The sequence below is a fragment of the Micrasema longulum genome, unplaced genomic scaffold, assembly GCF_059751315.1.
Source record: "Micrasema longulum isolate JH-2025_06_02 unplaced genomic scaffold, ASM5975131v1 h1tg001627l, whole genome shotgun sequence".
Classification (NCBI taxonomy): domain Eukaryota; kingdom Metazoa; phylum Arthropoda; class Insecta; order Trichoptera; family Brachycentridae; genus Micrasema; species Micrasema longulum.
Genome location: NW_028278808.1, coordinates 111,486 through 137,903, shown reverse-complemented (window position 1 = coordinate 137,903; position 26,418 = coordinate 111,486). Strand labels below are relative to the sequence as shown.

The following is a 26,418-nucleotide window of genomic DNA, read 5'->3' as shown; positions in this document are numbered from 1 at the left end:
AGGGTTCTCTCGTTACTAGAACAAAAAGATAGTCCATGTTGTGATAAAGGTTGTAAAAGCTCTTTCAGATAAACAGGTGAAGTGGTATTATTTAAAATATTGTGAAGAAGTGATAGAATGTGAATGTTTCTTCTAGGCCTGATACTGAGTCAGTGTAGTTGCGTGCGATATTCGGTTATGTGGTCGAATTTGCGAAGGTCAAAGATATATCGTATACAAACATTCTGCAATCGTTCTTATTTATCAAGTAATTCAGAGTTAGCATTTGGATAATATACATCCGTATAGTCAAAAAGTGGAAGAAGTAAGCTCTGGGCTAATGTTTGCTTAACATTAATTGGAAAGAAATTCTGTAATCTTTTAAGTGAGTGCAAACTGCCATAGAGTTTACGACTTACTTCATTAACCTGATCGTGCCACCCTAAATGCTTATGAATGATAATACCTAAGTTTTTGACGGAAGTCATGAATGGAATTTCTGTACCATCTTTTTTGAAAAGAGGAAGAAAACAGTTACACACGAGTTACATCCTATTATTTTGTACAGAAGGAATTTTGAATAGCGAACACTGGCGGGGAGCTGGTGGCCGGGTGACACGAAATGCCAAGATGAAATGTAATGAGTGCTTGTGATGCAAAGCGTTTAATATATTGTCCGAGCTGATGTTGCAGCGGGCTACGCGGACGGACCTATCAACCTCACGGCTTTGGTGTTGTCATATCTTCAGCCTCGAGAAAATTTTCTGAAATATTTGATCGATTCTTTTTATTAATTTCAGACATTGGCTGGATTTGGAATGATAGGCCTTACATTTCTTTGTTCTACCCTATTGGTTATATCAGTAGAACAGCCTTTGGAAAAAGTCCTGAATTTGTATTTTGACAAACGAAAAGAACATTATGTCCAACAAGGAAACTCAAAGAAAAATAAAATAGACCAAAATGTCAATACTTAATAAAGCCATGCTATATTTAAGGTTGATTTAAAAAATATTCCTGCAACACAATTTAATAAAAAATAAACTAAAGATATGAACTCTTTTTTTTTTATGATTTATTTCGTTACCCTTTAATAATAAGGAATATTGTTGTGTTTTTTTTAAAATATTTTTTATTTTCTTTTTTAATTACTATTTTAAAAAATGCCATATTATCTTTTACAGAATATTTTATTTTTTCTTTCTTATGTTATACAAAAATATTATAACTGTCCATTATTTATTATAGGAGCAAAAATTCATTAACATTTTCTTGTATACCCACGAACAGGCCATGCCTTTGTGGGATTTTTTTGTTTACTATTTTTCTATTAATATGTATTTGGTTGATATGTAATTATGCTTTATTTTTTTTATACTCTGTTTTATTTTTATGTTTATTGTAAAAAAACAACAAAAAAATTACAAATAAATCTTGGCTATCTGCTTTAAATTCTGATATTATTTTTTTTTTATTACTTTTATTTTATGGTTTGTCAATAAATTATACAGTTTGAACAATGAAGAAAAACTTTTTCCAATATATGATCTTTAGGACATGTTTTGTATAAAAAAGAACGCATTTTAAATAAACAGTATGAGCAATAAAATTTAATATCACCCTAAATATTTTTGGGAAGAGAATATGGAAGTCTCGGCATTTACAGGGCTTAAGGCCTGTCACTGTCTGGTTTAAGTGGCCATTTTACACAATGTGTAACATTCACTATTCTGCCTATGTTTAAACATCCACATTTCCTCAACACTTCCATCTGTTGACTTTTGTGAAGTAAAAAGGCTGAAACCTTTATCAAGTGGTAGAGATTCATCCAGCTGAACCAATTTACCTACTGGGCAACGCCTGAAAACAATTTTCCAATTTTAATACTTCTTCTTTTACCAGTTAGTTAATTCAACAATGTTTTGAGTATGTCCAAATGTTTGCAAACTGGCAGGATTTTTTCCCTAGGGAGTTAGTTCAGCCGCATGAATCTCACCCACGTGATAAAGGTTTCAGCTCTTATACTTCACAACTTAGGAAATGTGATTGTTTAAACATAGGCAAAATGGTAAATGTAACACAGTGTGTAAAATGGCCGTTTAACTAGCCAATGACAGGTCATAAGCCCTGTAAATTCCTTAACTTTTATAATTCCTTCTCAAAATTGGTTTCCCTCTCTGTTACAACCAATTTAGATCTAAATAACTCCTTAGAGAGAAAATCCACCCCGTCAGCAAACATTTGGACTGACTCAAATTGTTTAAGATAAACCAATTTTTCAAATTTTGACAAATCACTTTTTAAATGTTTGCTACTCATTTATGCATTCGTAATTCTGACTGAAAGATTTGGTTTGTCATGTTTTTTTATTTATGTACAGTAAGAGCAGAGTTTTGATTTTTAAATTAAATTTTAACGCAACATTTACACAGCATTGAATTTTTTTACTTTTTAAAAAATTTAATCTTAAATACCTACACAGTTTCTGGCGTTTGAAGTACTTGGCGGAGCGGAGCTACTACGGCTAGTCAAGTGGCGATATTTGGATGACTCTTTTGCTACATTCGGCTCAAAGAATCACTTTGTTAAAGATCATTCTTATATTGCTGTAACTGTGGACAGTAATCAAAAGCGTTGTTTCTGGGTAGATATTTATTTTTTGGAAAATAAACATTTAATCACGAGAGCTCTGGTACTCCGGAGACCCGCAAAAATGGAGATTGGTGAACGCAACTGTTGTTTCAAGACCTATACAAGCAAGAGATAGGAAGAAAGCCAATTTCTCTGCCTTACAAAGCCTCTGTAGATAGCTCTAAACATAATCCAAAATAATCAACCTTTGCAATGTAACTTACTCATAGAGGAACTCCGAATCTAAACAACTACAAAGAACAATTTTTTTTTTTTTTTACAATACCAATCCACTGATATCCATGAAAAGGGTGGGTGGAAACCACTGGCGGCTCCTGACCGAAAACATTGGCAGTGCATTTTTTTACATGTTGTCTACGTGAAAATTATTAAGTTCAATAATATTATATAAAAAATTAATTAATAAACAACAAAAAATACCGAAAATGCTCACGACCGTGCTACACCTGTATAAATGAATAACAAAAAATAAATACATTATTTTACTTCGTACTTTTTTATTAACTAATATTTATTAAAAACTGTGATCAACATATTTATCACAAACAAAATTTTCTTAATTTATGACTATAAAAAATGTTTAAAATAAAATTGCTTAAAATTAACTATGGTGGTAACCTTTTTAAAAATATTTTTCATCTAAATCTATCACATATTTAATTGGGTTTAGAAATGCACGTTGGTTTAAAGCTTCCTACTTTATTCCTAAATTACATTTTCATTGATTTAAAATTATAAATTTATTACAGAAAATAAAGCCCTTAACAAATTACTTAAATAAATACCGTATATAAATAATATTTACCAAGACCATATTTAAAGTAGCAGATTAAGGGGTTATTGCACCACAAAAAAATAAGTTAAATAAATAAATCATTGATTGAATAAACAATTTCTCGATAAAACTAGATAGTTAATGAATTTGATATAAACAGTGGTAAAATTCCTTTTATTTGATCAACGAACGCTTTAAGGACTGGTCTGAAGATGCCTTCTAAGGCAAAACACTCATGATTAATTAAAATAACATAATAAAACCTAACCAAGGAACTTTAATGAGGTTTACATAAAAATCTTTAAGTTTAATTCTTCTTCATTTGTGACTTCTGAGGGGGTGAAATCCAGTCTTTTGTCTACGAACATTTGGACAGACTTAAATTTTGTTATGTAACTTGTTTTTGACCGACGTTATCATGTTTTGGTAGAAGGCCCTAATAAAAGAAAGAAAAAAACTTATGACGTCACGGACGGAGTAATTTTAAAATACAAAACCTTAAAAAAACATAGCAATGATAATACGATACATCATTTTTTTTTTTAATTTGTCTTAGTTTAATAGTCAATTAATAAATAAAAAAAAATTTAAACCACTGAACTTCTTCATTTTAATGACAATTTATTTTTGTGTTCTTATTTTTTGTGTGTATGGAGTGTGGAATATAAAATGTAGTGTGAAAATAGGAGGTGAATTTTATGCGTGTTTATAATTAACTAATAAAACAATATTACAATACATAATATAGCAATCTAATAAAACATAACAATAATCACAAAATCTTTCTTATAAAAACTATTCAATAACCATAAGTATGTATAAGTATTTTGGCACACGGAAAAAGAAACTACATACCGTAAAACGGGGTTAAATTGCATCACTTTTTAATAACTTTTCAGCTATAATGATTTTTTTCATCGAGGAGATGAGTAGTGTTTTTGACAATAAATGTCATGGTTATATAATATATTTCCTTTACTTTTTTGTGGTTATAAGTATATTTTGTAGTTTCATATACAAGCTATAATTTTTTGGAAAATGATGCAAAGTAAGCCCTAGGGCGGGGTGACATTGCATCACTTTTTTTTTCCTTCAGTATCTTAATAGATTCCACATGGACATGGAAATATTAATATTAATATGTTTTGGTAAATTTAGTAAGAAATACTGGTATTATCAAATACATGACAAAATTCAACATACGAAACCACTTTACTCACCTTAGAATGATACACACTGTTGAAGATGTGATAAGAATTACCTATAGAAATTATTCAAAAAAACTGCACAACCAACCCAAACCGCTAATCGCTCAGTACTAAAGTACCATATTGAATGGAAAATAACCTTAGGTAAGAGTGAAAAGTGACATCCATTGAATATTTGGAGAAACAATGAGTTATTGTTAGTAGCAATGACAACAGGTGTCTCTAAAAACTTTTTTTTTTATGCAATGTTACCCTTGATGGTGCACTTTAACCCCGTTTTACGGTACTATTTACATATTACAATTAACACAAGATATGTCCGTTTTTTCCTAAATTTAAAAATGAGCAATAGAAATAAAACAATGTGGTTAAAGTTATACATATCCATTATTTTTTTAACTATAATATATATAGTAATATATAAAAATTTAATACATTTATTTACATTAACGTTTCCCATTCTCGTAAAAGAAAAAACAATTCTTGTCTACATAATGTGGAGTAACGTCTTACAATTATTTGAATATTTTATTTTTAATTATTAATATTTTTAGGATAACATAAAAATTGCAAATGTAACGTAAAAGCAAACACAATATCTTGTGAAGCACAATTTTTTCTTTCGGCTAACGTATAACCTTTAACATCTTATTTTTCTTTTGATACTTATTTTTAAATTAAGACAAAACCAGACTCAACTTATGGAAACACCTTATATTTATAAAGTAAAGTTTAAAAAGAACGTTAATTGAAATCATTCTCAAAATCAATCGTTTCTTAAAGAGATATTTTTTGAGATATTCGTATTAATTCGTCAAATTTACATTAATAATTATAATAATAATAAATATCAAAAACATATTTTCCAACTACCAAAAATATTATAACAATAAATTGGAATAAACAAATACTTAAAAATAAAAATAAATTTAAATACGAGCCAGTTTTAAAAAAATCCACATAAATACAAATGAAAACATGCAAAAAAATCTAACAATTTCTAATATCTACAACAACAAGGCACATAAATTTTACTTCACATAAATTTTACCTCAAAACATATTTTCCAACTACCAAAAATATTATAACAATAAATTGGAATAAACAAATACTTAAAAATAAAAATAAATTGTAAATACGAGCCAGTTTTTAAAAAATCCACATAAATACAAATGAAAACATGCAAAAAAAATCTAACAATTTCTAATATCTACAACAATAAAGCACATAAATTTTACTTCACATTGAAGAAATAAAAATTTTCAAACAGACATACTGATCAAGGCTATAACAGCTAATGTCAGGTCTGTATGCCCCTGTATTTACAGGCAGGCTTTTGCCTAGAATTTGATATTCTCTTATTTCTTAAAATGTGTATTTTTTGCCACCTACCTATATGCATCGTGGTTAAATGGTCATTGCATTTGCTTTCAAGAGATCTCTGGTTCGATTCACGACACTAAATATTTTATTTATTTATTTTATTTTATTAGGTTATTCAACAAAGTAACGTACTTAAAAACATACAATTTGTATGTATTTGTGAATTCAATTCCACGCGCATATGAGGGTAAAATAAGCAAACTTAGATATCTCCACCAAAAACGGAAAATTAGTTGTTGATGCCAAAAAAAACTATTCATTAAAACTTACCGGCCTAAATAATAGCGTAATTTAAAACCGTCTCTAAATCTTGCAAAAATGGATTTTAATTATATTACTTGACACCGCAAACTAAGCATTCTCCATTGAATTAGTGAAGCATAATTAGAAATCTTACAATTCTTTTTTCAAAGTTTCATGCAAATATCTCCATAACTTTTTTTTTCCAAACATATATTTACATAGAATTTTCATTACAAAAATACACTTTATAAAATACATCAGAAAATAATGCTACACCGTAATTTGGAAAAAATGCCCACAAAGACTTCAGCGTCTGAACGAGGGCCATTTCTTTTTAAATAAATAAAATAAATATACTGTGACATAATTATGAAAAGAAAAACAAGATTAACATATGCTATTACAAAAACTTGATTTATTTGCCGTATTTATTTTATTTTAATATTTTTCAAAAAAGGTGTCTTTCTGTTCCTTCCATGATAATCCAAGACATACTTTAAACTGTATCGGAGATTAAATGTTATCTAATTTCTTAGGAAGGATCTTGGACCAACATGTAAATACAGCCTCTGTGTGAACTTGTTTTGCATCCTTGAACTGACAGTACACTATCGGATATATTGCTAATCCGATTTAAATTATCGCTAAATAATTCCCTATTTATGTGAACATATTTCAGGCACTGAAATAAATATTATACTCCTTCAATGGAGATTTCTAAGTTTGCGTCTAAAACCTCATTTATCTTCGATTACAGAACAACACAGAAAAAATATTATTACATTTGACATCTCGATGTTTCTTTATTAAACAGGTGTTTTTACACTAAATAATTTCATAATCCCCGGACTGGCGCCCGCAGCGTCAGGCCGATCATCTTACCTCCATGCATGAAAAATGATCAAGGCACCCTTCAGTTAGTATATCAATGCAGTGCTCTATACACCATCAGGTACGGTAAGGAAAAAATTGATGAAATCAGTAAAATAAAATCTGTACCTTAAAGGATAAACCACGGGAGTCACATTGAACAAAATGTTCAGGAAACAAGATTTGGTGATTTTGCGATTTCCAAAAAATCATAACTTTTTAACCAAATGAGGTAATTTCAATATATAAAGAAATTTCTCTGTAAAATAATGATAATTTTGATAATAAAAGTACTTATTAAAATATTGTATCTGAGTTACTGTTGTTTTTGCATTAAAACAAAATAGACTAGAAGCATAGAATTAAGAATAGTCCAGAAACCGCACACGCACATCAAACAGAAGGCGACTCAACTACTCATAAATGAGTAGGTTTACGTTTTGACCCATTAGTTTCTTTGTAGACGTCGCTCAGTACGCAACTCTTAATTTGAATTTAACCATGCCATATTGTGTCCTTTTAAAGTGTAGAAATACTGCTAAGATCTTAAAGAAACAGGATGCAATCACATTTCATGTGTAATTATCAAATTAATGCGTTTGTCACAAATGCATTACTTAAAAATTGAATTATTTTTCCATCTGTCAGATTGTCGCAGAAACAATATGGAAATTTCGTTAGTGTTGCCAAGAGAAATAATTAAAATTGAACCTCGGGTTAAACAACGCCGTGGTGGACATTTGGCCGACATTATCTTTAAAACATAAAATATTATTTAACGTGATATAAAAATATCTATATTTTAAATTCAAAGTTCATTTATTCAATTACACTTATTAATTGACCCTTTACTTATCTACTCTATTGTGTCAATCATTGTTTCCGAGTGCACAATAAAATTTTAGAAAAATTAACAAATTGTTTTTTTTTACCTTACATTTGTGTTATGGTTATATTCTTCGCGATCTGGCAATATTACTTGGTGACTTCAAGTATGCGCGCGGCGAAATTGTGTCTAAGTTGGGGAATTATTTGACACAGTCCGATGTATTCAAATATTATTCTACGCTCCTTCTGGACTGTTCTTAATTCTACGACTAGAAGTTTTTATTCCAAAAAATTGTTAACAAATTGAGATTTTTGACCTATGTTTTCAAACGTTTAACTAGTAATGTGCTTCCAAACACTAGCAAAATAGATTATCATTTACTTGTACAATCTTTTTTTATCTTATGGAAAAATTGGATGGGGAGGAGCCTATAAAAATCATATTTAGCCTTTATAAACCACAAAAACTCATTATTAAAATAATTTGTTTCTTTTTTGGATGATACCATGTGTTCTAGATTTTTTGACTGTGTGGCATAGTTTACCGTGAAGATGACTCTTGCAATTGTAGCCGAAACGTCAGCACACACGGTATCAAGCGAATTGTACCTGCAGAGATTTACGAACAAAGAAGTAATAATGATCTCCTGTACAAAACAATCAAAACTCTGCCTGTTCGAGGACTACTGTGGCTTTGCATCATTTTGGAACAATTTCATAGTAATACATTCAAGTTTCCTCTCAAACATAACCATAATACACGCTTCACGTCTAATGATGGCTTGGTAGTACCAAAAGTATGTAATAAATATGGAAAATCTCAAATATTTAGTACCTAGAATTTTTAATTTATTACAAAAAGAACTTAAATTTAACTCACATTGTAACAAGAGCAAAATAAGAGAGTGGCTACTCGATCAAGAGTTTATATATGAATAGTAGCTTAGGTGTAAATATTTTATTTTTTCATATATTTTCTTGTATTTAAAAAATAAATTTATATATTATTATTTGTATAAAAATGTTTATTCTGATCTTTCCGGCTGTTAATTTTTATATGTTATTCATTGTTTTTATAAATGTAAATAATATTATTAAGTCAGTATAAATATAATCTTCACCAACAAGCTACAAAAAGTGGCTTGGTGGGATTTTAGTTTTAGTAAAAATATAACAAGTGAAATTTTTTTAAATTGTAAAAATGTATAATTATGCTATTAAATCAAATAAATTAAAAATTTTTTTTTTTTAACATACAAAAAAAAGAAACATTGATTACAGTTACCGTGAAAACCTTCGCACCTATTTATTAAAATTATTCATAAAAATTCAACTTTTCCCTCCAACCAATTATTTCAGGAAGCTTGACTTTTGAAGCTACGAGAAATCTATTGGCAGCAATGTCTAAAATATATTTTTACGCGCAAACATTAATTTGATAAAAATTTTAACAGATCTAGTCAAAGATTGAATATTTTTTATTAATATCCCTACAGAGAGAGGTAGAATTTTTTTCAAATTAAGGATTATGGATATTCGAGCGTTTACAGGGCTTATGACCTGTCATTGGCTGGGTTAAGTGGCCACTTTACGTACTACAACATTCCCCATTCCGCTTATTAGCGAATATCGACACAGGTAACATTTTTTTGATTTTTGTATATATGTTATTAAATGAGAAACCTAAAGTAAATAATATATTTAATAATAAAATAAGCCCTGTAAACGCTCGAATATCCATAATCCTGAATTTGAAAATATTCTATCTCATCTCTGTAGGGATATTAATAAAAAATATATACCTACTCCCCAGGGAGAAATCCAGATCTGTGTATGTACAAAATACACGTACCAAAAATAAAGATTGAATAGTTTACTTGAAATCCTTTATTTCAAATACAGACTCGGGCAAAGACACTCATTTTTCATATATTCTAAACTGTTCAATGCATTTCATAAGGACAATATGATCGAGAATTATTATTAGTTTTTTTTTTAATTTTCATTCTTGTTAAAATTATGGATAAAAAAGGCAGATTTGAACAGATTTTTTTTTAAGGAATAAAATATCCTTTTAGTATAATTTTCTCATTTTTAGCGACAAAAAAAATATGTTCTAATATTATAAGCACTCATTTTTTAAATGTTTGATATCTATCATATTATTCTAGTAGACTTTATTTCTAGAAGACTTGTCGGCCTCGTGGTGTAAGGGTAAGAGCGTTTGCCTACCATGCAAGAGGTCTCGGGTTCGATTCCCGACATGGTTGATATGAAATATTTATTTAAAAGGGTGTTTTCACACTAAAATATTTCATTGTCCCTGGACTGGTACCTGAAGCGTAAGACTGATCATCTTACCTTCATGTAACAAAAGTGATCAAGATAAGCTGCGATTGGTGTACCAATGCAGCGCCCTATGCAACATTCGGTGCGGAAAGAGAATGATGATGATGATGAGACTTTATTTCAATATAAAATAAATTAATAATAAATGTATACCCACACACAGGCCATACCATTGTGGTATTTTTTTTAAATATGTTAATATTTTTTTTGTATTTGTAACTTTACACTTATTGTAAAATGCAAAGAAAAAAATTATGATAAATAAAATAAAAAAGTTTAAAAAAACAGAATTATGGGAAAAGTGGATTTTGGTGTTTGAATCACATATAAAATAGCTTATTGCGATAATTTATGCATGTTTTTCTTCTAAACGGCAAAAAATGGACTCCTGCGTTTTATTCTCTAAGGTAAAGAATTAATAAATGCATTGCTTCTTACTTTAAGATCTTAATCTATTTTCAATGGTTTAGTATCACACGAAATGTAACTTCCATTAACCTTTCCATTTGTATAAATTCCATTCGAGTTATTTGTACTTAAAGATAACCCATTCGTTCCATGTCCATTAGCTATTTTGTTTTTTGGTGCCTCAACTCTTGTCTTTTTCTTTGATATGGCATCGAAAAAATTGTTGATTGGGTACTCCACAAATATCACCAGGAAAAAGGCACCAACGAATGACAGGAAAACTAATCCAAGACCACTCAACAGCTAAAAAATAAATAAAAAACATTACTTAAAAATAATAGATCAAATACATTGCACAAAAATTCACACGCAACAAAGTGAGGATTTTAGTCATTATTTCGGCCGGCAACAAATTTAGTCATTCTTTATCTGCCAGCCGAATTTCGACGTGACCTTGACATTTAATTCGAAAGCAAAATAAAATAAAAACTACTATTGACCAGATCGTGTCTTGAGGTAGCAATTATTTTTCATATTTTTTGTTGTATTTTATTTCATTTGTACCTGCATTTAGTACAAGAAAATGTGTTAACCATTATTGGAATGAACTGAATAAGTCCGTAAATTAAAATATAATAATAAAAGAAAAATGACTGAATCGTGAAAACGTACAAAAACTGTCCGGATAAAATAAAAAATACTTTTCATTGATATGTAAGTACCTAGGTACTTGTTTATGGTTGAATTCCAAAACATAAAATAATTCATTTTTAAAAAAAGAATTATTTTTGCAAAGGCCAAACTCTATATACTTACCAACAGTGGTGCATTTTGTGTAAGAATCCGTTTTTCTAAAATGGATTAAATGTCAGATAAAATTATTTAATCATTACTAAAAATCCATTAAAAATATGTTATTATTCAGAAATTAGGAAATTAACTTAAAAACTTTTTTAATATGAAAAAAAATAAACACTCCGATTCTTTTGGAATATGCATTTTAGTCGAATGCAACCCTGAAAGTTTGATAAAAAACACATATTCGCTTATAACTTTTTTCAGACGAACATGTTGAAAATATTATTATTTACAAACCTAATTCACGTAAATTAGATTATTTTGCAAAAAAATTGCATGTCAATTGGTCCAGTATTTATTGAGTCTATAAAGGACAAACATACATATGTACATTCATTTTATATACATAGATAGATTAACGGACATAGACTATTTCTACAGTAGCTAACCATAGTGTTCTCTTTATTTCCGAGTGAGGAATGGAGGTCATCTTCAATTTTTTAGTTACTTTCTGTCAGCAATTTAATATCCGTGCTTGGTAATCAGCGATTTCGATGTTTTGTTTTTCTTTTTTTATTTACGTACAGGAAATGCACGATCAACCTTCTACACTGTCCTTTAGACAATAGTAGGTCTGATGACAACGGCCATCGGATTCCGGGTTAATCTTACAAGAGCGTCAAATAATGACTTTAGAATTTTAAACAAGACTTCAAGAATGCATTTCTTTACACGATCTTTTAGCGAAGACATGTTTAAATTAGTTTATATATCGTTGAAATAAAAGAACGGACGCAGCAAACTTCGGTGACAACTATCGTCAAGCGGAGGCAATACGATTGGCTAGGCCATATACTACGGATGCCTCCTGAGAGCCTTAACCACGCTCGCCTACTTTACAGGGCATCAGGTTCTCGACGTCCTGGACGTCCACTGCTGACAGTTCACCGGCAGTTTATGTCAGAACTTCGCGACGAGAACCTGACTTGGGAGGACGCATAGAAGTTGGCGGTCTTTGGCTTTGTGGATACCATATGCTTCAGCTAGACAAGGAGCGGATATGGATCCATGATGATCCTTGAAATAGATTTTTCTAAATTTGAGTTAAGTATGACATTTTATAAAATTCTAAATTTAATACCTAGACCGCGTACAAAGTTTCAAAACTAAAAAAAATACCTTTTTTATGAATCATTGCTTTCCATTTGACATGGATAATTCATATCAACAATGTAATTAGCAAAGTTGCATTATCGAGTCTTTTTTTTTAATAAAAAATTTTGTTCTAAAAACGGAAAAAAATATATTGTACAAAGCCTATGTTAAAACTAAAATATGTTATATGCAACTACTATGGGGAACAGGAAATCAAAATAACATAAACAGACTACAAAGACAGCAAAATAAAATATTAAAGTTGGTATATAACCTACCCTATCTAACAGAAACTGAAGAACTTTTCAAAAGCAATTAAATGTAACTGAACTCTTTTAACTAGGATCCCTAAAATTTATTCATAAATTAGCCACTGATGTAATTGTAGACGAAGAACTAAAACTTGAAAAAAACTGTAGTAAACATGGACACAATACGAGAATATCAGAAAAATATCATATGCAACCTTCTAAAACGAGACAAGAACGGTCGAGACATATATACCTCGCTCATTGAATCCATTATATCTTACGGAGTGCGTGTCTGGGCCTGGGGTCTCACCTTCCAGTCTCATCTGGGTAAAATTTATGATATTCAGGTGAGACTGTTGAGGGGGATTGTACCGGATAGCATAATCCGTGAGGCGAAACATATAGGCGAAGGTGTATATTTAAAATTCCGTAATGTCCTGCCGGTAAAACAACTTTGTGACTATAAATTGATTGTAGATCACTTTGTTGATCCGGAATATAAAAAAAGAGTTTCCCACACTCACAATACTAGATTAGAAACTAAGGGCTCTCTGTTTGTTCCTCGAATTACGAATTACTTCGGAAAAGAACATTAAATTGCGTTGTTCCAAGATTGTTCAATGATCTCCCACAAACCATCATTAACATGAAAGATCTTCAAATGAAAATAAAAGACCTGAAAAAATATCTTCTAGATACTTTTTAGTGCCTTTTATAAATTAATTTGTACAATATATTTAAAATAAATGTAATATAAACCTGTCATAAAAAAAATGTGTCCAACCGAAAAGTCTTTACACTTAGTGGGAAACAAATTCTTATGTGTATTTTTTAATTATAAAATAAACGCTGCTCTGCAGCACTGAAACTAAAAAAAAAACTATACAATAAACTATAAGACAAAACTAAACAAAAGACTAATACAACCTTTACAAAAAATGTTGAAAACATTATCATTTACAGTAGAATGTAAATTTTAAAAGTAAAAATATTTTGTTAAATGTATGTAGCCCGTAAGGGTTAATCAATGAAATTTAAAATAAATAAAAAATTAAAAAATTATCAAAAACATAAAACTGTTTTTTATACGACTAATTCTTTTCAATAACCCCTAGTGTTTTCTTTATTCCCAAAAACAGCGGATAGTTTTTGTTCTGCAGGTTTTAAGAGTATTTTTCTAGTCTTTAATAAGTTAACTGCTACTCATTTGCGGCGTCCGTTCTTTTACTTCTTCGTAGCTTATCCGTTATATCATAAAAAGTTTGTTTTTTTTACTTACCACCCCTTTTTCATCATAATACATATTTTTGTCTCTCATAGAAGTAAATATAATGACTAACAATGGATTGATGAGGTACACGCAATATGTTAGGCGAGCCAACGGAATCCAAATGTCTTTAGATAGAATTTTGCCCAAATTTCCTGGAAAATTAAAGGAAATAGTTAGATGCCTATTAGAGGTGAAAGCGCTAATTGGTAGAAAAAAAAAGTGTTAGTGTACCAAACATTTTTAATTTATAACTTATATACTCAGAGTCCTGATACAGACATCTACTGAAAAAATATTCCATAAATCACAACTTATGACACCAAAACAATTGTACGCTAAAACAATACTCACTTGAAGATTCAAAAACTACTCTTACTTAAATGAAAGACATTACCCCCACAATACCAGAAAGGTTCCGGGTTCGATTCCCGGTGAGAACTCAAAAATTAAAATATAATTTTTCTCAAGCTTGGGTGTTCTGTGATGTAATTCACCACTGTAATTAGGCCTCCTAGCTTGTTGTGGTGAAAAAATGAATAGACAAATGAATAGACAAATACATCACATACTAATAATATAATCACTAAATCCTCAACACATAGATAACTTAAACAAATACAAACTAAAACCACTTTCGAACAAGAGATTTTGAGTATTATTCAATTAAAATTTATAACCGACTTCCACTATCTATTAAAACAATTAGTAACAAGAAAATGTTTAAAAAGCCTAAAAAAATGGGTAGTGGAGCTAGGTAGAAGTAAAATAGATTGTTTCATTCGCCCATACCAATGTTGAATCAACTGCTCCACAAGTGTACACCTTATGTTAGGTTTTTGTTATTTTCATTGTGCGTTTGGTAATATAAATTATATAGATGTACATAAATATCTTGTTTTTAAAACTGTCTGAATATTTGTTAATTATCTTCGTTTTTTTTAAGTTAGTCTTTTTTGTTTATTCTCAAATGTAATTTTAAAAAAAAGTATATTGTTAAGTGTCTACGGCACGGGAAACCCCAGTGAGGTCACATTATTTTTATTATTAGTTATAGTTTATAAGCAAAAAATATGAATTAATAAATAAAAATAAAATAAAATATGAAAATATAAGTTATTAAGATATACAGTGACAATCGATACTTTTGCGCAGTTTGTACAAAGTTATATCAAACGAGTAAATTTGCCTGAGACTGCATTTTGACAACATTAAGCGTATTTAAAATAAAAAGAATATGGATGTGGAAAGTTAATATATTTTTTTCATATTTTTTATTTCGTTTCCCTTTTCGGAATTTTTAGGGAGAGCTTTAAATTAGAAAACTCTTGTCCGGGGGTTTAGTTCTATTCTTAGCCCTCCTGGACACAGACAAAAATAAATATACGCAAAACGTCGAATTTAAAATATGTCTTTAAAAAAATTACCAGCATTATCAGTTAGGCAGGAGACCATGAGCCAAACCGACCCGATTGACCACAAAACTCTCGATGTTGACAAATACAACATACTAAACTCTATACTGATGTTTCTTGTAGGCAAACTAAACAATGGCCAGCCAGTACAGACTAAATACAGCAACCAACCACATCTTGGGAAGATCTGAAAAGGAAAAAATATTATTTATTTAATTTCTTTACATGGGGTTCATCGAATCACTTATAAACGTCAATTAATTACAACTATTTAATACAATTTAACTATTACAGATACGGCAATCTCTGGTGTAACTGATCTAATTTCTAAATATGTAGGCTCCGGCAAGAAATGTCTTTCAATTTTTTCAGACTTAGCAAAAGCTTTCGACACGATATCGCATAAAATTATGTTGAAACGTCTGTCAAATTTAGGTTTACAAGGTAATTTACTAAATTGGTTTAAAAGCTATTTATGTGGTAGAACATAATTAAAACAACAAAGTAAAAATAGATAATATTACTAGCGAAGAAAAAAACATAAATTTTAGGGAATATATAGGGAAAAAGCGGGTGCTATAATACATATTTATCAATAGTCGCAGACACCAACTCTCCTCTTAAACAGTAGTTCTTTTACATAGAAGCCAACCAACGAACGAACGGTAAACTACATAGCCAATTAGGAGCTGATGATTTAAAAACGAAACGAAACTGTTGGCTGCTTTTGTCCGGTGAACTCCAGCGGATACTAGGCCAAGGTAACAAAAAACACAAACGATATTCGTTTACCCTTTCAAACCTGAATTAAAAAAATATCTTGTATTCAATATAACTAACCGATTTTTTTCTAAAAATTCGGATTTAAAATACTATGAAGAGAGGAGAGGGGATGGAAAGGAAAGAAGAAGGATAAAGGAACATTACAATATTTGAGTTTGTACAAATGTTCGTCGACAAAAGACTGAATTTCAAATCAAGTCAAATTCAAATTGGAAATCCAGTCTTTTGTCTACGAGCATTTGGACAGATTCAAATATTGTAATGAAACCAACTGGTCCAAAAAGAAGTTTAAAAATGGAAAAATTGTTTTCAGGCGTTGCCTAGTATGTGAAATAATTCAGTCAGATGAATCTCTTCACAACAATAAAGGTTTCAGCTCTTTAACTTCACTAAAATCAACAAATGGAATAATTGAAGAAATATGGATGTTCAAATATAGGTAAAATGGTGAATGTTACAGTGTGTGTAAAGTGGCCACTTAAACCAGCCAATGACAGGTCATAAGCCCTGTAAATGCCTAGACTTCCATATTCCCTCATTTAAGGTATTCACCATCCCTGTTGTAATTTGTTAATTGATAAAGGAACAACTTAAATATTAAGGTAGTGACATTTCAATATTGACTTAAATGTAAATAAAGAAGGGGCGTCTCTAACATAAGTGGGTAGATCATTCCACAATCGAGCGGCTACAACTGTGAAAGAGAAGGCAAGAAAATTAGGGCGATAAGAGGGTATTAGAAGGGTTCTCTCTTTACCAGAACGAAGAGGTAGTCCGTGTTGTGATAAAGGTTGGAAAAGCTCTCTCAGATAAACAGGTGAAGTGGGTTTATTGAAAATATTGTGAAGAAGTGATCGAATGTTACCTTATAATATATGTGTTCGGACCAATCCTCAACCAAATCTATATCTACATATCTACATCTACCCGTCTTTTCCATTTTCCGAGGGCACTAGCGTTGTCGCGAGCTAGAGCGGATAGTTATAAATGTAATTTTTTTAGTGGTTCTATAGAAACTAACTAAAAAAGAAGTTATTTTTAACTACGCGATATACGTAGCTTAATTCTACACTAGTCCAATATAAAACTTTTACAAAAGTTTATTAACAAATAACACAATGACATTCAGCAGTAACTGTCAACACTGAGCACTGGTCGATTCCTTTTAAATGAATTATGTCATAAAACGTCACTGCAAACGCCACACGTCATATGTCAACGGTATCCTATCAAAGAAAAAGCGTCCTTCCGAAATAAAGAAAGTGAATATGGAATTGTATTTTGATAAAGAGTGTGAATAAATAAATAAATAAATAAATACTAGTTTCGAAAAAGAGAATCATTAAATAATATTTGTAATCTGCAAGCTTGTTTTAGCACCAAAAAGGCTGACTGGGATTAAAGATGTAAAATATTGTGTACTTTTTTATATGGAAGAATAAGCTGAGGTAATCGGATAGTTTCATCGTTCACTGAGAACGCACTGGACGCTGGGTGCACTTCATAGATTTTTTTTCGAACGAAGATTTAAATTGTGGTAGTGATTTATAATAAATAAAAATTATTTAATTTATTTTCGCATAAACGTATTTGAAATAAAACATTTTTATCGAAGGTCAAATATAATGGTAAGCTGTGCATAATCGCTTATTTTGACGATTCGCCCCTGCCTCTGCGTATCAATTATTATACGTGCGAGTGCTGGAAAACGACATCATAATTTTAGTTCCAATCGAACATCTAACAAGTGAAGTGCTCCAAATTATTAAACAAGTACAAAAATGAGAAAAACTGCCCGATGAAGCTCTCTGTATCTGGTAGCCTTAGCATCTTTGTGCCGAAAGAAGGTAATCCAGAAGCACATAATATGCACTTCATTGGATTGAGAAAAGAGAAAAGTGAATTCTTCACTGATTGCAATTATTTTTCTTTCTTTTTTGGTTTTAAGGTTTCAAGTTTGTGTAAAATGTACGAAATAATTAATAAAAATGAACTCATTTAAATAATTTCACAAGTTCTTTTAAATCGATTGATGAAAGAGTGTTGTGATAGATTTCCGGCTTCCGGGAAATCAGGAAAAGTCACTGGAAAGAAGTGACGTCATACCCAGAATAATTTAAGAAAATACAAAACTTTAAGCAATCGTAGCTGTGGTATTACAATACATAAAAATATTTATCTATTTTTGTTAGTTTGATAGTCTTTTTATTAATAAACACAAAAAATAAAAAAATAAACTATAACTTCATCATTCGAATAATAAAAAACAACTTTTCTGTGTAATTTCAATTATCAGCATAAGCGGAAAAAGATAAAGACGTACTTATTGTTATATTTGGTATTGGTATCTTTGTTTTTAATTATATCAAATATATTTTTTAATTAAATGTAATGAAAAGTATCTTATTTTTGTAATTACTTCCCTTTTTATAACAGTATGTTATTATAATATACGTAGCATTAAAACGATTGGTTTTTCATATCTAGTAAAGCTGCAAGGAATATTTTCTTGACATTTTTACACGTCAAAAAATTATTTTGTACGGCAAGCATGTATTATTATTTTTTTACAAATAAACTCCAAATTTCGGCACTGAACTGAACTCAAAAAAACTAAAGAATACCGTTATAAAAAAATAAAAACATCGCTATTTAATTTCGCTAGATCCATGCGTAAATAAATCTTAAATGTCGTGTATATGTGAATATACACTCGGCGTGAAAGGGATAACGATAATAGTTTTAATGGCAAATCATTATATAAAAAATGTACTACGTCCCATGCTTTCTTGCCAAAGAATGTTTGGTATTGTGTTTCTGTATTATTGTTTTTATTGCTAATTTATTTACATACTAATTAAATATATACATAGTTGTTTTTAATGACTAGAATAAATATACGCTTAGTTCTTCGACCCCAAACCTTTTGTTATTCTCTTTTCTTTTTCCACATCCGCCTTAAAGTAGAGCACGTGGAAATCACAAGACGCCATCGCGGGTGGTATTATGAATCTTTTCTACCCCCTACAGAGTTGTCAATTTATGATTTTTTTATGTTTTTCACGCGTTTACACTTTGCTTCATATCTGGCCTCACTTATGATGAAACGTCAAATAAATATGAACACGTGCAATCAAACATGATGATTTTCATTAAAACATTATTGCGACCTTGAGCATTACCCAAAACACTTAATTAGGTTGAATTGACAAAACAGTGCTCGTTTTTTTCCGTTTTTAAACAGTTTATTTATTTATTTAAATCTTAAAGTAGGGCACACATATCATACATATTGTTATGTGTGTTCTAATAATAACATTACAAATATATTTAATTTATAAATTGTTTATCACATATGTCTTGACCATTATTTTAAATTTTGATATGTTTTTTTCTTCATAAATATTTTTTTCCATTTCGTAATACTTTTAATTGCTTTAAATAAAATTGAATTTTGCGACTTTGCCTTTTTCCTAAATGGAAGTCTAATTTTGTTCTTTTCTCTAGTATTGTGATCGTGTTCATGCTGGTTCCGATCAATTTTTTTCCAAAATTCTGTTTTTTTATTAGAGTTTATAATTTTATGAACAAATATCATTGTATTGTAAAATATTCTTTGTTTATATGTTAATAATTTCATTTCATTTACCATCGACTTTACCCTCGTGTATCTGTTTTTTTTCAAAATGATTCTAAAGGCTTTATTTTGTAATACAGTTAGTTTACCTATGTTTTCTTTGTTTGATAAAAATAAAATGCTACTACAGTAGTTCACGTGTGGTTCAATAATTGCTTTGTAAATAGTTTTGCAAGAGTCCTTATCAATAAATCTTCTGATCCTTCCAACACAACATTTGACGTTAAATCGTCAGTGTAACCATTATATGAAGCAAATTGTCGTCGTACTAACACGTTGTATCCCGGAGCCGTGTAAACACGTGATTATATAACCACGCGTTGTGTCTTTGCCCCGTGTTTTCACGTGGTTCACCAGCTGTCTAAAAAAGTGCTTTTTATTGACATCTAGTGACTTTTATTAATATGTTTTGCTGCTAGTAAACTACGTAAAAACACGGGATTAGGACACAACGCGTGGTTATTAAAATCAAGAGTTTACACGGCTCTGGGATACAAAGCGCAAAAAAAGGAGTGAAACCCTGTACATATGCGAACATTGCAATGTGGCTCTCCATATGCCAATGTTGGTAAAACTATCATAAAAAAATGTTTCGAATTGTTTTAAATAAATATGAGAAGTTTCAATTGATTTAATTAAATATTTTTATAATTATGTCACTTTTAAGAAACCCTTCACAAAGCAGGAAATTTCACAAAAATGGGCCAGGCACTGGGTAAATTATATGTGTATTCAGCCAGTGCTCAATAAAAATCCCCAAATTAACCACTCTCTAGGGGGTAACGAAGATTCAGAATACACCTCAGGAGACTCTATCGCCAGCCAGCACACTCGCCTCTTCCTGCGTCAATCGCGCGTCCCTTAGCTCCGCCTTTCTTCATATTTTTTTATTTTTTATTTATTTAACTTTTTGTACATAATGTTATTTGTACATTGGCGGGCTTATTGCCAAATGGCAATTTCTTCCAACCAACCAATAAAATAAAAGTTTTATTTTTATTATTCAAGTTACAGAACATATTCAATAGAAAAAAAAGATTAAAAATTTAAAGATATATAAAAATAGAAATAAACGTATTTGTTTATAAATTACCTTAAATCGAAACTATTACTCAATGGGAAAAAGGAAAAAAGAGGAAAGAGGAAAGAGGAAAAAGGAAAGGAGGAGAGATTAAGGAAGAGAAAGGAGATGTTTCTTCAGACGTGATTTAAACAGAGATAATGTAGTAACATCTTTGATGGCGGATGGGAGATGATTCCACAGTCGAGCCGCATGGACACTATACGAGTTAGAGAAGAAAGAGGAATTGTGTATTTTCATACAGCATTCCTGTATTTTCTCACTGAATTATGGTCCTGGAGAAATATTTTTTTTACACATTGTAGATGTTGATCGTTTTGCTTTTTTGACAGCGATAAGGAGTTGAAGAGTGGACTTGACTGCTCTTGAACTACATGCCGGTACTGAGTGGCTGCGTTAAACTGACTGGGCTGATTCTTAGGGCTGACTGACGTTACCACACCCTGTGGTCTTTTTATAGGCCCCGTTCTTTTATTCTTCATGTCTCCATGGTAGGAAAGTAGTTAACGCACTCCGGGACGTTGCTCTTATGTGAAAGAACGTCTTGTGTACAATAATGTTGGTTTTGCAGAACATAATGTATTGTAACTTATATAAAATGATGACTCGCTTCATTTGTCTCTATATTTTAGATGAAATCATATCAAGTGTGTGTGTCATCGATCAGTGGACTATGACCCCCAAGCTCGTACATTGACAAAAAAAAATGATATGATAATTCAAAGTATCGTAATTAAGTTTAAGCATTTTCAATCGAAAATTTTTATAATCTATAAAAGTAAGAATTTAAAATACGTGTTTATTCAAACATGGGCAGAATGATTATAGGTAAATATCTTATTTTTACATTTTTAAAGTAAAGAAGGCCTAGGAAATGCAATGCGGAAAAAAATTGCTAATTATTAGTAGCATGAAAACTACTTTTGTTTGAATTTGTAATTTTGAATTCATTGGCCACGCCCCTAATACGTCACGATTCATGTTTATTTGTTCCTGACCATTAAAATTTGTTTGGAACATTATCACAAATCTTGACGTCATAACAATCAAGGCAGAACACTACGCGTTTTTCTAGCAATGTATTTTTATTAAATATCTTTTTTACATTTGTGTATGAAAACAATTCTCCACAATATCCATATTGACTTTAAAAATACAATCAATTATTCTTAATCAGTTTTATGTTTTTTTATCGGTAGTATTATCGGTTCATAGTATGTGATATTTCCTTTTGTGGTGTTAATATGCAGGTATTTATAATTTTAAAATACGAATCGGTTTTGACCACGTTCTTATTATGAATTTTAGTCGAAACCAGTCTGACGGGTAAATCACGACAAAACCCTGGGACAGGTGAAAATTTTATAGTCAAAACTAAATACAATTTATTTTAATTTTATTATTTAAGATACACATAGAAATATCGGTCCATAAACTTATTAGATGTATTTTTTAACTACGAGCGTAAATAAAAACATAAAGAAATATAAATGCGTAATAAATACCACATACAAAAACCGCCCTTGAACCTGTAGCAATTGCACAGAAATCTTTAATCCGAGTCATTTTAAAAAAAACATTTCGCTATCCAAGTGACTTGCTCTTCAAAGAATTCAGAGTACTGAATATTATTCAACAGTATATATTGAGAACGGTAGTGGTTACACACATAAAGAGAGACATTTACCCAAGCGTCAACCACAACCATAATACAAGATACTCTTATAGGGATCTGATACTTAGTGAAGGGGTCAACACTGTTCTGGCATCGAGACAACACTATAACGTAGGCAAAAAGGTCCATAACCTTTTGCCAGAATCGTGGAAAGACGGGAGTGTTGACCTCGCTCTTTCATGACATTGGTCGTAGGGAGTCAGAAAAGTTAATGCATGCCACGGATTGGAGAACCTTACTGGATGTCAAAAATAAAATATAAAAAATAAGGAATAATTTAAAAAATATATATTTATAGATGACAACCATGAAGTTTCGCATAAATAAATTGTCTATGTTTTTATGAATGTATGTATGTGTATGCGCATGTGTGTATGTACGTGTGTGTGTATGTACATGTGTATATATGTGTATATTTATATATACATGTGTGTATATATGTGTATGTCTGTATGTATATGAATCAAAATGTGTATCCGAATAAGTTTATATTTTGTTTGTCTGTGCTCTATATTAATTTGTTAACTATTATAATATATAAAAATTTAATTGCCTAGCTTGGAACGGGGTATGTACCCTTGTGAGCTGGGCAAAGTGAATATGGAATTGTATTTTGATAAAGAGTGTGAATAAATAAATAAATAAAATAAATACAAATAAATACCTAAACCATTATTATAACAGTGTTCATCATGTTTTACAGAGGAAAAATAATTTAAAAATATATATTTTGTACATTGACCGAATAAAATACAAAAAATTAAGTATTTGTTTTGCTTACCTTGTTTTTGGGTAACTTATCTCTATGGTGAAAATAGAGATAGGAGCTTACTACCCCTATAAGGTATGGGGGTATTCTCATCCATGGGGGACTGTAGAAGGTATCCGATGTTTCGAAAACGGTGTGGTAACTACAAATTCAAATTGTTTATTTTTATTTTTAAAACAAAAACTACAGCCATTTTTAAAAAAATTAAATGTTTAGAAATAAACCATAATTAAAGGTCAATTATAGTTTTTGGTATACCTATAACCTAATAGAATGACATAAAAAAAGAAAAAAAAAGTTTCTGTAAAGCCACTCCGTATCATTCCACTTATAAAAAAACTAAAATAAAACAATATCTAATAATAAAAAAAAGAATTGTTAAGAAAAAGTATTTTTGTTTACTCGGTCTTCAAAAATCTTTTCGCCTGCGGATCCACACGGAATGACCCCAGGTCAGCCTTCCTTCATTACATCATTAAAATAAATAAATAATAGAAAATAAATACAACATGATAGCATAAAAAAGGGGCATTTCTAGTAAATAGGTTACAAACATCAACAGATGAAAGAACTGAAGGAATATAGATGTTCAATATGGGCAAAATGGTGAATGTTACACAGAGTGTAAAGTGGGCACTTAAACCAGCCAATGACAGGTCATAAGCCTGGTAGATGCCTAGACTTCTATATTACCTTCTCTTAAATGTTCTTCATCTCTGTTGTAATTTTAAATAGGTAGAGTAAGATTAAATTATAATTATCATTTGTAATTCAGGCTAGGACATTATCTTTATATGTAGGTGTTTAGAGTGAGGATGTATATATATATATCGATTTCAGGAAAATAATTGTTATAATAATTTAGGATTCTGGAAAAAGATGCATTCTTATTATTATTTTTGCTGATACCAAAATGAAACAATTGTTATATACGTTCGCTTATTTTTTATAATTTAATTAATTTTAGAAAAAAAAAGTTTTTTCCCTACTTTTACTATTCATTTACAGAGTTGAATTGTAATGGGTAGTAAAAATTCTTAATAAACCTAAAAAATGACCAAAATGTCATCCACATACCATCCATATAATTATACATTTTTAAATTATATTTTCCCCTAAAACTAAGTAATCTTATTTTTATTCTCAAAAATGGGAGTCAGTACTATACTATAGGCTTATGGGACCACTGAGACCTATGTAAATCTATTGTGATGGGTCCCCGGTAGTTTTCTCACCCTCAAAATCTATTAAATTAGTTATCATTCTCCAATCCTAGGTCTTTGAAGAGCTCGGCTACAAAATGAAGGGCGAATGTTGTCATATTGCGCAATCTCCCTCTCCAAACCTTGATCTTCAAACTATCGGGCGGTCCTCTAACATCCTCAGGTCAAATCAACGATCCCTCGAAAAAGAGGCTTCTTTTGTGATATTAAGCATCACATTTACATAGAATGTGTAGAGATGTTTAATCGTCTACACTGCAGAACGTATATCTAGACGTTTTAGAAAGATTCATTCTTGCAAGGTGTTTATTTAGTCCGCAGTGCCCTGTAAGAGCTTTTGTAGTAACCCTTAACTGGTTTCGGCAAAGCTTCATTAGGTCTAAAAAAAACCTTTTTCACTATCTTATTTCCTTTAAATTTGAAAACGTCCGTTTCGTTTATTATTATCATTATTTTTAACTTATACTACCGACGCCCTTTATCCAAGTCAACAAAAGATTAATTCCATAGTAATGCAATTAACACTACTTATTTAAAAGTTATAAACTACTTCATTTCAAGGGTTAGAAAGGCAACACTACTTCCCTCTGATGGGAAAGAACCGCACAAAATATGTTTTCTGTCGTTCATACCCTGAGACATTTGGCTCCTTTTTAAAAATATAATTTACCAATCTTTGCACGCATTCTCGAAAAGACAAGAACGCAAATATCGGCCACCACATGTTATACATGCCGTATATTTTGCCAAGTTTCACTCTCATCTATTCTATCTTACCTGTGTCTGGGGATTTGCGACGAAAAAGAGGATTGCGGAAATACAGGTTCTAGATAATAGAGCAATAAGAAATGTATTTCGTTTTCCAAGAGATAAAAACGTAAAATAAATATATTCTGATACAAAAAGAATTCCGTTTAGTACTTTACCTTCATATGAAATAACACTTTTTTACAAATATTGCAACATAAATTAAACTCAAATTCAGCGCTAACATTCAACAGTGATATACATAACCATCGCACACGATCTCATAACTGTCTACATTTACCCCCTGTACACTCCTCTAAATTCGGATTAAGATCACTCCTCTACATTGCCTCTACTCAATATAACCTCCTGCCTATTCACTTTAAATCAATTTCTTACCAGTCTACGAATAGAAATCAAATCCCACTAAAATATCATTTCCTTAAATTATTTCTCGATAACCCTTGACATATGTAAGTTAATGTCTAATAATAAGCGATAATTTGTTTTTGAAAAGGTTTCCGAGATTTGTTTATTTTTGTTTTAATTATGTTCGACTAAATGTATTTTTATCTGATAATCTTTAATTGTATCTATCTTGGAATGAGTTTGCTAACTCATAGGAATACAATTATGTTTTGTACATTTTTGTATTTTGAAATAAACAAAAAAACATTTTTTTTAATATGAGGCTCCCTTGAGACACCCATTTCTTAACCCAAAAGTAGATGTACCTATATGTTTGGTGGAATCTGAATATAACTATGCTTTTGTCAAATTTGTTCACTGACTAAATATTAAACTAAACTAAATATTAGATTCATTATAATTAAATGTTATAATTAGTGCGTATTTTGTATGTAAACGGGAGTTATTTACCATTCATTTATTATAAAAATAAATCTTTGTTATGTACGCACAT

General features: G+C 30.3%; 2 protein-coding genes across 2 annotated transcripts in view; one reads left to right on the top strand and one right to left on the bottom strand.

The window, feature by feature from the left end:
- The window catches only part of LOC148274535 (nose resistant to fluoxetine protein 6-like), a 42,391-nt gene extending 41,341 nt beyond the window's left edge, over positions 1 to 1,050 (top strand). The window contains exon 14 of the mRNA XM_088236967.1: positions 780 to 1,050. The gene's annotated coding sequence lies outside the window, so the exon portion shown is untranslated. The remainder of the gene's footprint in view (positions 1 to 779) is intronic.
- A 2,528-nt stretch (positions 1,051 to 3,578) lies between these two features.
- The window catches only part of LOC148274534 (nose resistant to fluoxetine protein 6-like), a 63,588-nt gene continuing 40,748 nt past the window's right edge, over positions 3,579 to 26,418 (bottom strand). Inside the window, exons 10-14 of the mRNA XM_088236972.1 lie at positions 23,539 to 23,668; positions 15,594 to 15,768; positions 14,179 to 14,321; positions 10,726 to 10,998; positions 3,579 to 3,842 (exon numbers count right to left, since the gene is read on the bottom strand). Of these exons, the coding sequence (XP_088093098.1) occupies positions 10,735 to 10,998; positions 14,179 to 14,321; positions 15,594 to 15,768; positions 23,539 to 23,668 (712 nt within the window). The 3' untranslated portion in view covers positions 3,579 to 3,842; positions 10,726 to 10,734. The remainder of the gene's footprint in view (positions 3,843 to 10,725; positions 10,999 to 14,178; positions 14,322 to 15,593; positions 15,769 to 23,538; positions 23,669 to 26,418) is intronic.